Source organism: Danio rerio, chromosome 14, assembly GCF_049306965.1.
Source record: "Danio rerio strain Tuebingen ecotype United States chromosome 14, GRCz12tu, whole genome shotgun sequence".
In the NCBI taxonomy this organism is placed as follows: Eukaryota; Metazoa; Chordata; class Actinopteri; order Cypriniformes; family Danionidae; genus Danio; species Danio rerio.
Genome location: NC_133189.1, coordinates 39,775,187 through 39,788,439, shown reverse-complemented (window position 1 = coordinate 39,788,439; position 13,253 = coordinate 39,775,187). Strand labels below are relative to the sequence as shown.

General features: G+C 34.9%; 1 protein-coding gene across 24 annotated transcripts in view; it reads right to left on the bottom strand.

Moving 5' to 3' along the window:
* The window catches only part of ebf1a (EBF transcription factor 1a), a 237,335-nt gene that overhangs the window by 62,932 nt on the left and 161,150 nt on the right, over nucleotides 1-13,253 (bottom strand). For 23 of the 24 annotated variants that reach the window (XR_012389558.1, XR_012389559.1, XM_073921504.1 and 20 more), the window contains 1 exon segment: nucleotides 2,800-2,930. Coding sequence is in view for 21 of the 24 variants with exons in the window: in XM_073921504.1 (XP_073777605.1) it covers nucleotides 2,800-2,930 (131 nt within the window). In the remaining 3 variants the exon portion in view is untranslated. 24 annotated transcript variants of the gene reach the window in all.

Below are 13,253 nucleotides of genomic sequence, written 5' to 3'. Positions count from 1 at the left end.
CATGCCTCAGTTGTAACGAGTGGCTATATGAGTTACAGTTGCCTTTTAATCAGCTCAAACCAGCCTGCTCATTCTTCTTGGATCTCTGGCATTAACAAGGCATTCGCACCTTCAGAACTGCCGTTCACTGGACATTTTTATCTTTTTTCGGACCATTCTCTGTAAACCCTAGAGATAGCTGTGCATGAAAATCCCAGTAGATCAGCAGTTTCTGAAATACTCAGACCAGCCCGTCTGGCACCAACAACCATCCACCGTTCAAAGTCACTTAAATCACCTTTTTACCCACTTTGATTCTCAGTTTCAACTGCAGGAGATCGACTTGATCCTGCCTACATGCCTAAACGCATTGAGTTGCTGCCATGTGATTAGCTGATTAGAAATTTGCGTTAACAAGCAGTTGGACAGGTGTACATAATAAAGTGGCAGGTGAGTGTACTTGGTTGCTGTTTTTTTTTTTTTTTTAAAGAATAGTAGACTAAATTAAGCATATACAGCAAAGACAGTAGATATTCCTATTCTGAACATAGCATACAATATATTCTATATATCATATATTGATGTTATCCTGCAATATAGTAATAAGAGGTCATTGGTCAGTATTGCAGTCAGAAATGACCTTTTCTGTTAGCTCCATATGGTGACACAAATCATGCCAGCCAATAAAGCTTCTTGTCAGCTGGAAGGACAAACGGTCCAAGTCATTACATAATCAAAATTCTGTTCACATTTCAGGCATCTGCATTTTCTGACACTTGTGCTAGTCTACTTGCATCATGATGTTTAGAAACATGTATTTAGGTTACCCCCGTCTACCTGCAAAAGTACTAGCTGAGCTATTAAACAGCATTGTTTTGTTCTCTGATTAGACTATGATTTGACTGCTTACGGTGTTTGTGAAACTCTCCTCAATGCCTTTTGAACAGGAGCTGCGCGACTACAAAGCAGCTGCGAGCGCTCAGTTTCCCTGCAAAAGCTCTGTCATATTCAAAGCCAGAAGCACTGGTGCTGCTTTACATGGCTTTAAACTGTCCCTTTCATTGCTCACTTAGCTGCGCTTTCATATGCCAGCCACTGCTCTTCTCACCTCTCAGATAAATATGGCATTGTCAATGAGAGGCTTTTTATAGAATTACCTCTTTCATGTAGCTCTTCTCAAGCAGCACGAGAACTGAGTGAGCAAAAGACCAAAACAGATGGACAGACGGGAAAACAGACAGACTGGCTGACCAAAAAAAATGAGGACTCAAATTCAAACTGGCACGTGCCTTGTAAGATTTGGAAGCCAAGTGGATTTTGAGTACTTCTCCCATATCATATGTACATATCGCTTAATTAGGTTGCATAAATATTTAGACCCATCCGAGTTCTAAAACATTTTTATTTTGCTCATTACACACATTGGAGCATCAAGCTATTTTCCTACAATGTCTAAAATGGTTTAAAGATCTCAGGATTACAACTACAAGCCTGATTTTTACAGACAAAAATCTGAATTTTCACCTGCTTCGAACATTATCAGTGGTTATCAGCTGATGGATATGGGCCAGTAGGGGCCTTCTATAATATAATAAATATCTTTTATATGTACTAAAATCTCACCATCAATGGCATCCTGCTAATTTCAAATGTTAGTGCAAAGTTTTGCGCCTACTAGTAGGCTCAGAAGGCTGTTATGATCCATCCACATGGTTAATCAGCTACAGATGCCATATGGCTAGGGCTAGAAGTTAACAAGAATTATTTATGTTATTTATTAAATTTCCCATTAATTGTATTTCATTAACAGCTACCCCTACCCCAACCGTCACAGTAATGTAAAAACAGATCTGGATCTGGAGTCTTCTCTATTTGTATAGCTCGTTAACCATGTGGATGGATGATAACAGCCTTCTGAGCCTATTAGTAGTATCTATAAGCTAATAACCTTTGATAACGCCCATTCAACAGAGTGATAAAATTCAAATTGGCTGGAATTTTCATGAAATACAATGAATAAACATGTAAACTGTATACAATATTCATTCATGTTGATCCCTAACATTTGAAATTAGCATTATGCTATTGTTGGAGAGATTTCATTTTGACCATTTAATCACTCATGTGTCAAATGTGTAGGCTTTAAATTGCTAAATCGCTTTCTCTTGTTGCTTTTCTTTTTTTTTTATTAAAAAGACCAATGGTTTTGAGGTAAAAAAGTAAAGAGCTAATGTAAATGTAAATCTTTGTATGTTCACAACAAAACAACATCACAAATACAAAAATTTTGCTGCAAATTTTAATAAATAATGCTGCAAAATTAGTAATTTGTAGCTGCAACAATCAGATTTTTTTCCTGCAAAATCCAGGAGGGTCTGGTTGAGCACTGAGCAGACAAAAAAAAACAAAAAAAAAAACAGCCACTGACAGTATTTTAACAGGTACAGCCAGGTGAGGTGACTGCATTTGATTGCTGGCTGACAAGTGAGAAAGGAATAAAATAGCAGTGACAAAAAAACTAACCATAACAATCGGGAGACACTTGTGAAACAATGTACTAAATTCACATGAATGGGAAGTAAAAAAAAAATCCCTGATAATCCATGATTATGTCAAAAATATATACATTCCATTAGAATATATACCTCCAACATCTGGGACAGACCTTTTAAATTGACATGATATTCCAGAAATTCCATGACCTGTGTGAACCCTGACATCTGGTCTCTTTCCAAGAGCCTAAAACAGCATCCCCTCAACATGCTTCAGCTGCACTTTTTTCACAAAACCAATGGCAACTCAAATAGAAAGGTAACCAACCTCACTCCAGACCAGCATGGTGCCAAAGATGACTTGTAGGCCATCAAAGAAGTTATCACCAATAATGATGACTGTTGCACCCCCTGTCGTCCAGCCTTCACTGGGACTGATGGCCTTAATGCAAGGAGTAGCTGTTAGAAAGAGCAAAAGAAAAGAGTCAGACAGAGGCAGTCATATACAATGAACATCTTGAAAATTCATTTGCTAGTTTAGTGGCTAATTCGTACCAAATTTGTAGATTTTTAAAAGGAGGTGCGGCACCAAACCCCACCCCTAAACCTAACCATCATTGGGGGATTAGCAAATCGTACTAAATTGTACGAATGAGATATGAAAATGAGATATATGAACAGCAAATAATAACTTGAATTCTAGTCAGACAGAGGCTGTCATATACAATAAACATCATGAAAAGACACATGCAAGTTTATTGGCTAATTAGTACAAATTTGTAGTACAAAAATGTATAATTTTTAAAAAGAAACTTGGCACCAAACCCCACCCCTAAACCCAACTGTCATTGGGTGATTAGCAAATCGTACTAAATTGTAGGAATGAGATACGAAAATGAGATACAAGATATGATTTGCAGTAAGATAACATTAAATATACATCAATGATAAATTTAAGAGACCACCTGAAAATGGTCTGGATTTATGATTTAGGGTGCTTTCAGACTTGGTTCAGTTGCTTGAACCGAACCCAAGTTCAATTGTCGCCCCTTGCCGACTTCTCAGCTGGTTTGTGTCTACACTGTATTTTTTTCATCTAAACCCCGCTACATTTGCATTATTAAGCTGCTGTTGTGTGTACAGATGTTGCAAAGCACCAAAATGGAGACATACGCATATCACATTCCTTTCGCTTTTACTGAATCTTTTGGTTTTGTTACCAAAACCAAAATACAGAGAGCAGACATTATTACTGTTTGCACTGGGTCAGTCCTGCTTGACACCAAGGTAGATTGTAGGGATGTTGGATTTTGTTTGAAAATGAAAATCTGGTTGACGTCAGAACCCAACGTCAGTCGACGTCAATGTCCAACGTCCAACCTAAAATCAACCAAATATCAACATCTAATGTTGTTACACCTTGACGTTGTGTCGACGTTACCACTATGACATCTGTCAGACGTTGGTGATTTTCCAACACAACCTAAAATCAACAAAATATAAACATAGTTTGACATCGTTATTGGACGTCAAAATAACGTAGTCCTTAGACGCTGGCTAGACATTGAATTTTGGTCAGCTGACAACATGATCTAAATAAAATCTAATATTTACATCTTATGAGGTTGTTTGCCTGCTGGGCAGACACACACACACACATACACACAAATGAATGTTATGAAAACTAAAGTTTGTTGTACAGTTGGTGGTTTACTTTCGTTATATGGTACGATGGCATTTATATCACAAGTGAACTGTACCTGAGTTTGAACAAACCATACCCCAGACTACCTCTTTTAGGTGGATTCGGTTATGGTTCACGGGTGCACACCCGAGTTCAGAAGACATCGTTCACATAGCTAAACATACCGTACTCTGACATCAAACAAACCCGGGTGTGGACCAAAAGCGCTGGTGTGAATGCACCCATATAGTTTAATATTAGTTTTACTTCCATATATAATATAAAAATCTGTATTTTAGGGCATTTCTTACCAGAACTCACTAAAAAAGATACTGAAATACCAATGATTCAAGTTAAGAAAGCAGTATTAGATGAGAAGAAAACAACATTTTCAATCACAACAAAAGAAAACATCCGTCTTTCTGGCCAAACTGACATTTCTTTAAAAATAAAGCTCTAAATGACAATATATAATTATAAATTTGGAAGAAATGTTATCAGACATTTACAGATTAAAAACACTGACATTTTACTCAATCCCATATCTAATAAATCCACAGAAACTGAATTGTGGCATGTTAATTTTGTTTCATAGCTGTAGATTAATTAGCACTATACTGTCTATATTTGCCTGTATCGCCAGCAAAGTGATTATTTACGTTAAATGTCAAACGCATCAGAATAAACATCTGGAAGCAGCCGGCAAATCATCACTCGTGTGCATTACCTGTGACATAATTTCACGCACAGACTAGATTCTTGGGAAATAAATCTAAAGCTGTGCAACTGATTTCTTCCTGATTATGGCAAATAGATTTATGAGCCACACTCTATTAGGAAGCTTTAGGCACAGCTTAATGACAAGTGACTGACTCATTAGAGTCGTCACATATGATTAGACTGTGGCCATTCCTCTGCGCCGTCCCCATATGCTTCCTGACAGCGGTGCGAGCATGAGAGATGACGCTTGCTCGACGATCATTTATCTCAATCTACGCTCTATAGTAGCATGATTCACTGCGCCGGTTGCCTGGAAATCACCTGCAACTTAACCATTATCATCTCTAGTGTTTTTAGGATCTAAGATTGCACAGTCAGTGTCACATAAAGAAACAGAGAGACAACAATTTCTCCTCCTTGCTCGGCTTTGTGCAATTATTGCAGGCCAGCTCCAGTTTTTGTTCTCTGAAACTCCATTCCAAATCCACTCCATGGATTAAATCTGTAGTTACAACTCAGCTGTGAAGTCTTTCTTCACTCTCTTCTTATATATCTTACAGTATATGCACTACCTGACAAACGTATTGTCGCCTATCAAAGTTTTAGGAATAATACCTTGACTTCTAGTTGATCATCTGGTATCAGAAGTGGCTTATATGAAAGACAAAGCTCTCTAGATTACGCTTATTTGACCAAAATAAAATATGATCATGCTTTGATTTTTAATTATATAATTAGAACAGTAAGGTCTGATTTTGCTTAGACAAAATTCTTGTGAGTTAACAGAAATAATGTGCAGAACAGAATATAAAGTCATGGTGCAGTCAAAAAATAATTAATATTGTGTATGACTCCCATGAGCTTGGACGACTGCATACATACATCTCTGCAATGACTCAAATAACTTATTAATAAAGTCATCTGGAATGGTAATCTGTTCTTGCAAGACTCCCGGAGTTCATCAAGATTCTTTGGATTCATCTTCAATGCCTCCTCCATCTTACCCCAGACATGCTCAATAATGTTCATGTCTAGTGACTGGAATGGGCAATCCTGGAACACCTTGACCTCCTTTGCTTTCAGGAACTTGATGTGGAGGCTGACGTATGAGGAGGAGCGCTATCCTGCTGAAGAATTTGTCCTCTCCTGTGGTTTGTAATGTAATGGGCAGCACAAATGTCTTGATACCACAGGCTGTTGATGTTGCCATCCACTCTGCAGATCTCTTACACGCCCCATACTGAATGTAACCCTAAACCATGATTTTTCCTTCACCAAACTTGACTTATTTCTGTGAGAATCTTGGGTCCATGTGGGTTCCAATAGGTCTTCTGCAGTATTTGTGATGATTGGGATGCAGTTCAACAGATGATTCATCGGGAAAATCTGCCTTCTGCCACTTTACAAATGATCAACTAGAAGTCAGGTTATTATTTGTTGCTCTTACAACTGGGATCAACGAAAAGCTTTTGTCAGGTGTTGTGTGTATATAATTACATACAAATGATACATTTTTAATAGTATACAATTGTATAAATTTGATGGGCATCCCCTATACATAAAACATATGCTGGATTGGTGGTTCATTCCACTGTGGCGACCCCAGATTAATTAAAGAACTAAGCCAAAAGGAAAATGAATAAATGAATGAATGAATGAAGTAATTCTTTTAAAAAGACTTCATGATTTATTTTGTTACACAACTAATTGGTTTTGTTTGATAACTAATTGAATTGATTAGATCGTATATTGATTTATTATTCATTACATTTTATATTACATTTAAATTTGATTTATTTTCCAGTTAGCTGTATTGTAGGTTGAAAATAATAATTCAGTTAAGAATTTTAAAAATTAAATATCAGAATAAAAAATAAAAATCTTGTTTTTTTTATTTTATTTCACTTTATCCTGAAGTAAATTTGTGTTGTATAGTCACCATAAAAATGTAAGACTGATGCATTAGTAAAATTTATTTTAAATAAACCACTATGTACTCTACACTTTAACATTTTAAAAATATATTTTTTACATTTTATTTTTTATATATTTTAAAATATTTTTTAATATATTATTTTTATTCAATATTTGCTGGGCATTTTTAATTTCTAAATCGTTTAGTCATGCACTCTAGTGTCCCTAATATCACTGCAGAAACAACTCTCTTTGCATCTTTCGCACTTCTTTTTAAGTGTGACACAAACAACTCATTTTCACTCAGTCTTCTCCAAAAAAAAAATATATATATATATACTATTAGGCTCCATTGCTTGAATTGAAAATTAAAAAAACAGTGTGACAGGACATTGAAAGTCTCTGTCAGCATCTGCCCCCCTGGAGCTCTGCCTCTAAAAGACTCTCAATTCCCCTCCTCCTTTTTTTTGTCATGGACATAATTAATGAAATCTGAGGGTCCGACTGGAAAAGATCAGTCAGTGATGAGTGTACAATAGCAGCACTCCTCCCTCCGTCCCCTCTGGGGTTGTGCAGAAGAACACGAATGCTAATTCCACTTGATTATACACACACCTTTATTAAATATTACACTGACCCCATGTGTGCGCGGGGAGGGAGGGGTCCAGGTGCGAGCGCTTGTTTTATGACACTCGTGCAAATGTCATGAGTGCTGGAGTTCGCCAGGCACAGAGAAATCCCGAGTCCTTACAGCAGTCGATCAAAAGGCCAGGCGCCCTGGGACACTCTGAGAAAACAGCAGCCAGCCATAAAAATTCAACACCTTAATGAGTTTAAATTTCATTTCAGTGTGTTGAACTTTGGCACTGGATTCTAAAGCTCGCTGTCTCATTGAAGCCGATTTAACCGACTAATTACTGCTGTTCCAATTTGCTGCTGGATTTAAATAGAAGGAAAGACATGAGGGAGGGGAAAAAAGGAAAAGTCAGAGTCCTCTGAGGCAGAGAGCGGCAGAGTCGGCTCTGTTGTCCTCTGTGACTCTGTGAGTTAGGGGGACTGAACACACATCTTTCGAAGTGCCCCTATTACGAAATTTAAAAGGTTTCTTAATTTGTATTGGACAATGCATTTATATGAATGCAAACACTTTATTACACATTATCTGCCAAAGCTGACTAAATCCAATTAGAAACTTTTTGATTTAGTAGCTAATTCATATAAATTTGTACAAACTCATTTGTAAATTTTAGTACGATTTGCTCATCCTGCAATGACGCTTTGTCTTTGTGTGGTTTGGTACCACCAAAATCATGAGTCATAAATATTTGTATATATAAATTCATATGATTTAGCCACTTAACTGACAAAACGTAAAAAAGTTACATTTCATCATCAGTTCAGGTTGTGTTCAGGTTTCAGTTTGAAAATGTGTTTCTTCTTAATCCCGTCTTTCCAAAAATCTCTGGTAGTTCAGATAAGTGTCTGCTTTGATTGGTCTACTGCGTCTCAGAAAAAAAGTCCATTACCATATCTGACAGGACTGTTTCTTGCCTCAGCAATCGTTAACATTGTAAACAATAAAATGAGGTGATTTTACTGTAGAAATTCAAGCTCATGTTTGATGATGAAACAATTGAACGAACTAGTTTATACATCCCAACCTTCATCACAAGCACAACATGAGTAAAACGTTATTACTTGCTTGATTAATCATTATCAAGTTAGAATTATTAGCCCTCCTGAATATTTTTCCCCAATTTCTGTTTTAACGAAAAATATTTTTTTAAGACATTTCTAAAAATAAAAGTTTTAATTTCTAATAACTGATTTCTTTTATCTTTGCCATTATGATAGCACATAATAATTTACTAGATAGTAGTATTTAGATTTAAGTGCAATGTAAAGTCTTAGCTAGGTTAAATAGTTTAATTAGGCAAGTTAGGGTAATTAAATATGGAAGGTAATTCCTGCCAATTTAAAATAAAATCAAATAAACTTTGGAAATTAAAATGAAAACCAGATTAACATTATGAAACACTATTTGCAAAATATCTGCCAAAATTGAAAATGAAATAAAATGATTTAATTTTCATTTTTATTTTTACTGTGACAACATATCGTCCCTGTTAAATCGATAAATAAAATGTTTTTTTATTTTCACTGCATTTCCGCATCAAGACTGCCAATATTAAAATGAAAAGACAAACTGAAAAATAAAATGCAAGGAATGCGTTGCCACCGTGAAAATGAAATACTTTATTTAATTTATTTAAAATTGGCAGGAAATACCTAATTCTGTAAACAATCGAGAAATAAATACCGCTTAAGGAGGCTAATAATATTGACCTTAAAATGAGTTAAAAAAAATTAAAAACTGCTTTTATTCTAGCCAAATTAAAGAAATTTTTCTTTCTCCAGATTACATGAAATATTGCGAAATATTGCGAAAAATCCCTTACTCTGGTAAACATGATTTAAAACAATAATAATAATAATATTAATAATAATAATAATAACAGCAATAATAACAATAATGATAATAATAATAATAATAATAATAATATATTATTTTTTAAGAGGTAAATGGTTTTGACTACAAATGTATGTGTACTTATACTGACATAAGCACGTGTGATGGACATCAGAACTACTGTATCAGCCTGAGCTTTATTGTTCCATGATGATGAATGTGATTAATTCCTTTTAAAGAGACAATTACACATATAATGCACTTTCATCTTTAAAACTTTTACATTTACAAACAGCTACAAAATCCACTGCATGGAAGGGAATATTTGAAAAAGCACAATAGGGGAACTTTTACAGGTTCTACACATGGCTCTGACCGCAGGCAGGACCCCTGAGGGAGGGTGAGGGTCTAAACGCAATGCTCATGTGAAACTGCTTCTAACTGAGGCAGACGTACGGCAGGCAGAGGCAGATGGCCTGTGTGTGGAAGGCAGTCGCTGCTGCTGATAGGACCTGAACTGAGATTAGACGAGACTGTAGGCCTCATTCTCACAGCTCAAACTTGTGTGTGTCAGCCACCGGCGATGCCCTGGGAAGAGCTTGCATAGATAATAGCAGGGGAGACTGAACCTGGGTCTCACCGGCAGGGGAAATAGTCTGGGAAAGACACTGTAGCTTGTCAAGATACTACAAAATGTAAATAGAACTTATGTACTGCAATCCTTATACCATTCTAAAAAGTATAGCTAGGAATAAAAATAGTGACATGACTGGGTTTTAGATTTTAGAATAATTTGTTAAAATATGTTGTTGATTGTTTATCAGTTTAATGCATCCACAATGAATAAAACTATTAATACCATTCTAATATGCAGATCTGATGTTATCTTATGTGTTTAAAACATTTGCTGCATATATTTTTTATTATGCCTTATTACCAGTGACTTCACAGTTACAATTCATTTCATTCTTTCTGAATAAAAACATTAAAGACAAATGTTACTGGCCATATACTTCTGGTAAAGCTTGAATTGCTTGTTTGCCTATTTATTTACAGCATGTAAAACTTCTGTATAAAGCTATTTAATATATCAAAGTTTTTTTTTCCTAGTTTCCTAACAACATTGTACACATCCACATTTTTATTTATTCATAAAACATTTAAATGAATACATATTTGTATTATACAGAAACTGCAGAATGTATTTTATGTGTGTGTAATCAGATTTAAGTAAGTTTAGAATCAAAGTTAAATATAGAAATGCTCAGCAATAATATAGAAAACTGCAACACTATGTATAGTAATGCATCTGCAGCAATATATTCCATTATTTATATCATTTACATAGTATCTTTAAATGTTTTCCTAAAAGTATATTACATTTTAACTTAGCAATTACATGCTTTAGATTAAGGGTCCCAATTGCAAATAATTAAATAACCCCAAATATATATAATGGGGTGCCGCAACATAGTCATGCATCTGATATATGACTATGTTGCGGCACCCCATTATATATATTTGGGGTTATTTAATTATTTGCAATTGGGACCCTTAATCTAAAGTTTTTAATATTATATCTTAGCATTTTTACATTTAATATGGATACTAAACTTTTTCAATACATTTCTAAACATAATAGTTTTAATAACTCATTTCTAATAACTGTTTTATTTTATCTTTGCCATGATGACAGTAAATATTATTTGACTAGATACTTTTCAAGACACTTCTATACAGCTTAAAGTGACATTTAAAGGCTTAACTAGGTTAATTAGGTTAACTAGGCAGGTTTGGGTAATTAGGCAAGTTATTGAATAATAATGGTTGGTTCTGTGGACTATCCAAAAAAAAAAAAAAACTTAAAGGGGCTAATAATTTTGTCCCTAAAAATGATTTATAAAAATTAAAAACTGCTTTTAATCTAGCCAAAATAAAACAAATAAGACTTTCTCCAGAAGAAAAAATATTATCAGAGATGCATCTGAGGCAAAATCTAGGATTTATATTATATTCAGTTTTTTAATGCTGTCTTTTCAATGTTTTCCTAAAGGTATATTGCATTTTAAGAAGGGAATGACATGCTTTACATTAAGGGCCACAATTGTAAAGAATTAAATAACCCCAAATATAAAAAAAGGTTTAGTATCCATGTTAAATGTAAATTATAATATTAAAAAAGTAACATACTGCATAGTCATGCATCTGAGGCGAAATCTAGGATTTATATTATATTCACAGTTTTTTAATTATAAAGAATTAAATAACCCCAAATATAAAAAAAGGTTTAGTATCCATGTTAAATGTAAATTATAATATTAAAAAAGTAACATACTGCATAGTCATGCATCTGAGGCGAAATCTAGGATTTATGTTATATTCACAGTTATCTAATGCTGTCTTATATATGTTTTTCCTAAGGTATATTGCATTTTAAGTAGGGAATGACAAGCTTTAGATTAAGGATCGTGATTTTAAAGCATTTCAATAACCCCAAATATACAAACCAAATCTCCTTAGACCAATCAGAATGTCACAAATATTCTGTGTAATTTTCAGAAGTGAAGTAATCCACTTTGCTGCCGTCAGGACTCGTCTGTGCTCTTTTTTTTTCTTCATAGAAGCTGTGTTGAGGGTGACTGCTGGGCATAATGCAATTTGGCGGCGTGATAAACCAGGAGAGATGAAGAGGAACGGTGGAGCAATCTGTGATGGTAATCTTGGCCTAAGACGACTCTTTTGCAGGGTGCTGAAATTGTGCATGGATTAAGCAGATGGTGGAATGTGAATCCATCTGATAGGATTAAACTTTGGTGCCTCCTCTGCCGCCATCTGTTCCCTTGCGCTGTACTCGAGCGTACACTCACTCGCGCTCAGCTACGAGCACAATGGATTTCTCTTCTATGAAGGTTTTCGGGCCCTGCAGACTCCTCTTTCCAGCACAGTGCGTTTGTGACACGACCTCACGTATTGGTGACCTCACTTTACCCTCGTCTCTGCAGCCCAGAGCAATCAACACACATCCACAGCGTGTCTGACAGAACAGCCTCATTAGCTGGAGGCCAGTGGAAATGCTTTGAAACTGACACAATAATGGAGGAGTGACCGAGCAGGGCTGAGCCCAGAGAAGCATGATGCTGATTACCAGCAGGCCATTGTTGGAATATTGGAATATTCTGTGCTGGAAAACTATGTAGGATGAATTTAAATATGGTCAAATGTGATATAAGTATCCAGAGTGTTATTGTTAGCGAAAAGCATTATTAAATTAGTCAAAATGGCAATAAAATCACCTGGCATGGCAATGTATAGAATGAAGAGAAAGAAAGTGATTACAAAAACTTTATATTTAATATATTTAACCATTTTTTTGTTGTTGATAAGTGTCTTTGCTGTCAGTTATTATCAATGTAATGCATATTTTAAGAATAAAAATATTTCATTAAACATTAGGTTATATAATTAAGCTAATATTAATTTATCTATAATTAATTAATGAATTTATATAATTTTTTATAGATGTATTTTAATTTTATATTTATATATTTTGTATTTTTTTATATTTTTAGTTTTTACCCTAGTATTTAATTAAAATAAATAAAAATTATACATTTTTAGTTATTGTTTGGTGAAAAGTGTCTTTGATGTCACTCATCATCAATTTAATGCATATTTCAAGTATACAATCTTTAATTGAACATTAGGCATTAAACATTAACAATATGTAATAAAGCTGATATATTCATATATTTATCTATATATAATTAATATTAATAATAATAATAATTCCTTAAATTTATATAGTACTAATCCAGACACTCAAAGTGCCTTACACATTGGGGGGAATCTCCTCATCCACCTGTAAGACGCAACGTCAGCATTATTGCACCAGACTGCACACCACCCACCAGCTAATTGGTGGAAAGGAGACAGAGTGAATAAGCCAACCATGATATTGGGATGGTTGGGAGGCCATGATGGACAGAGGCCACTG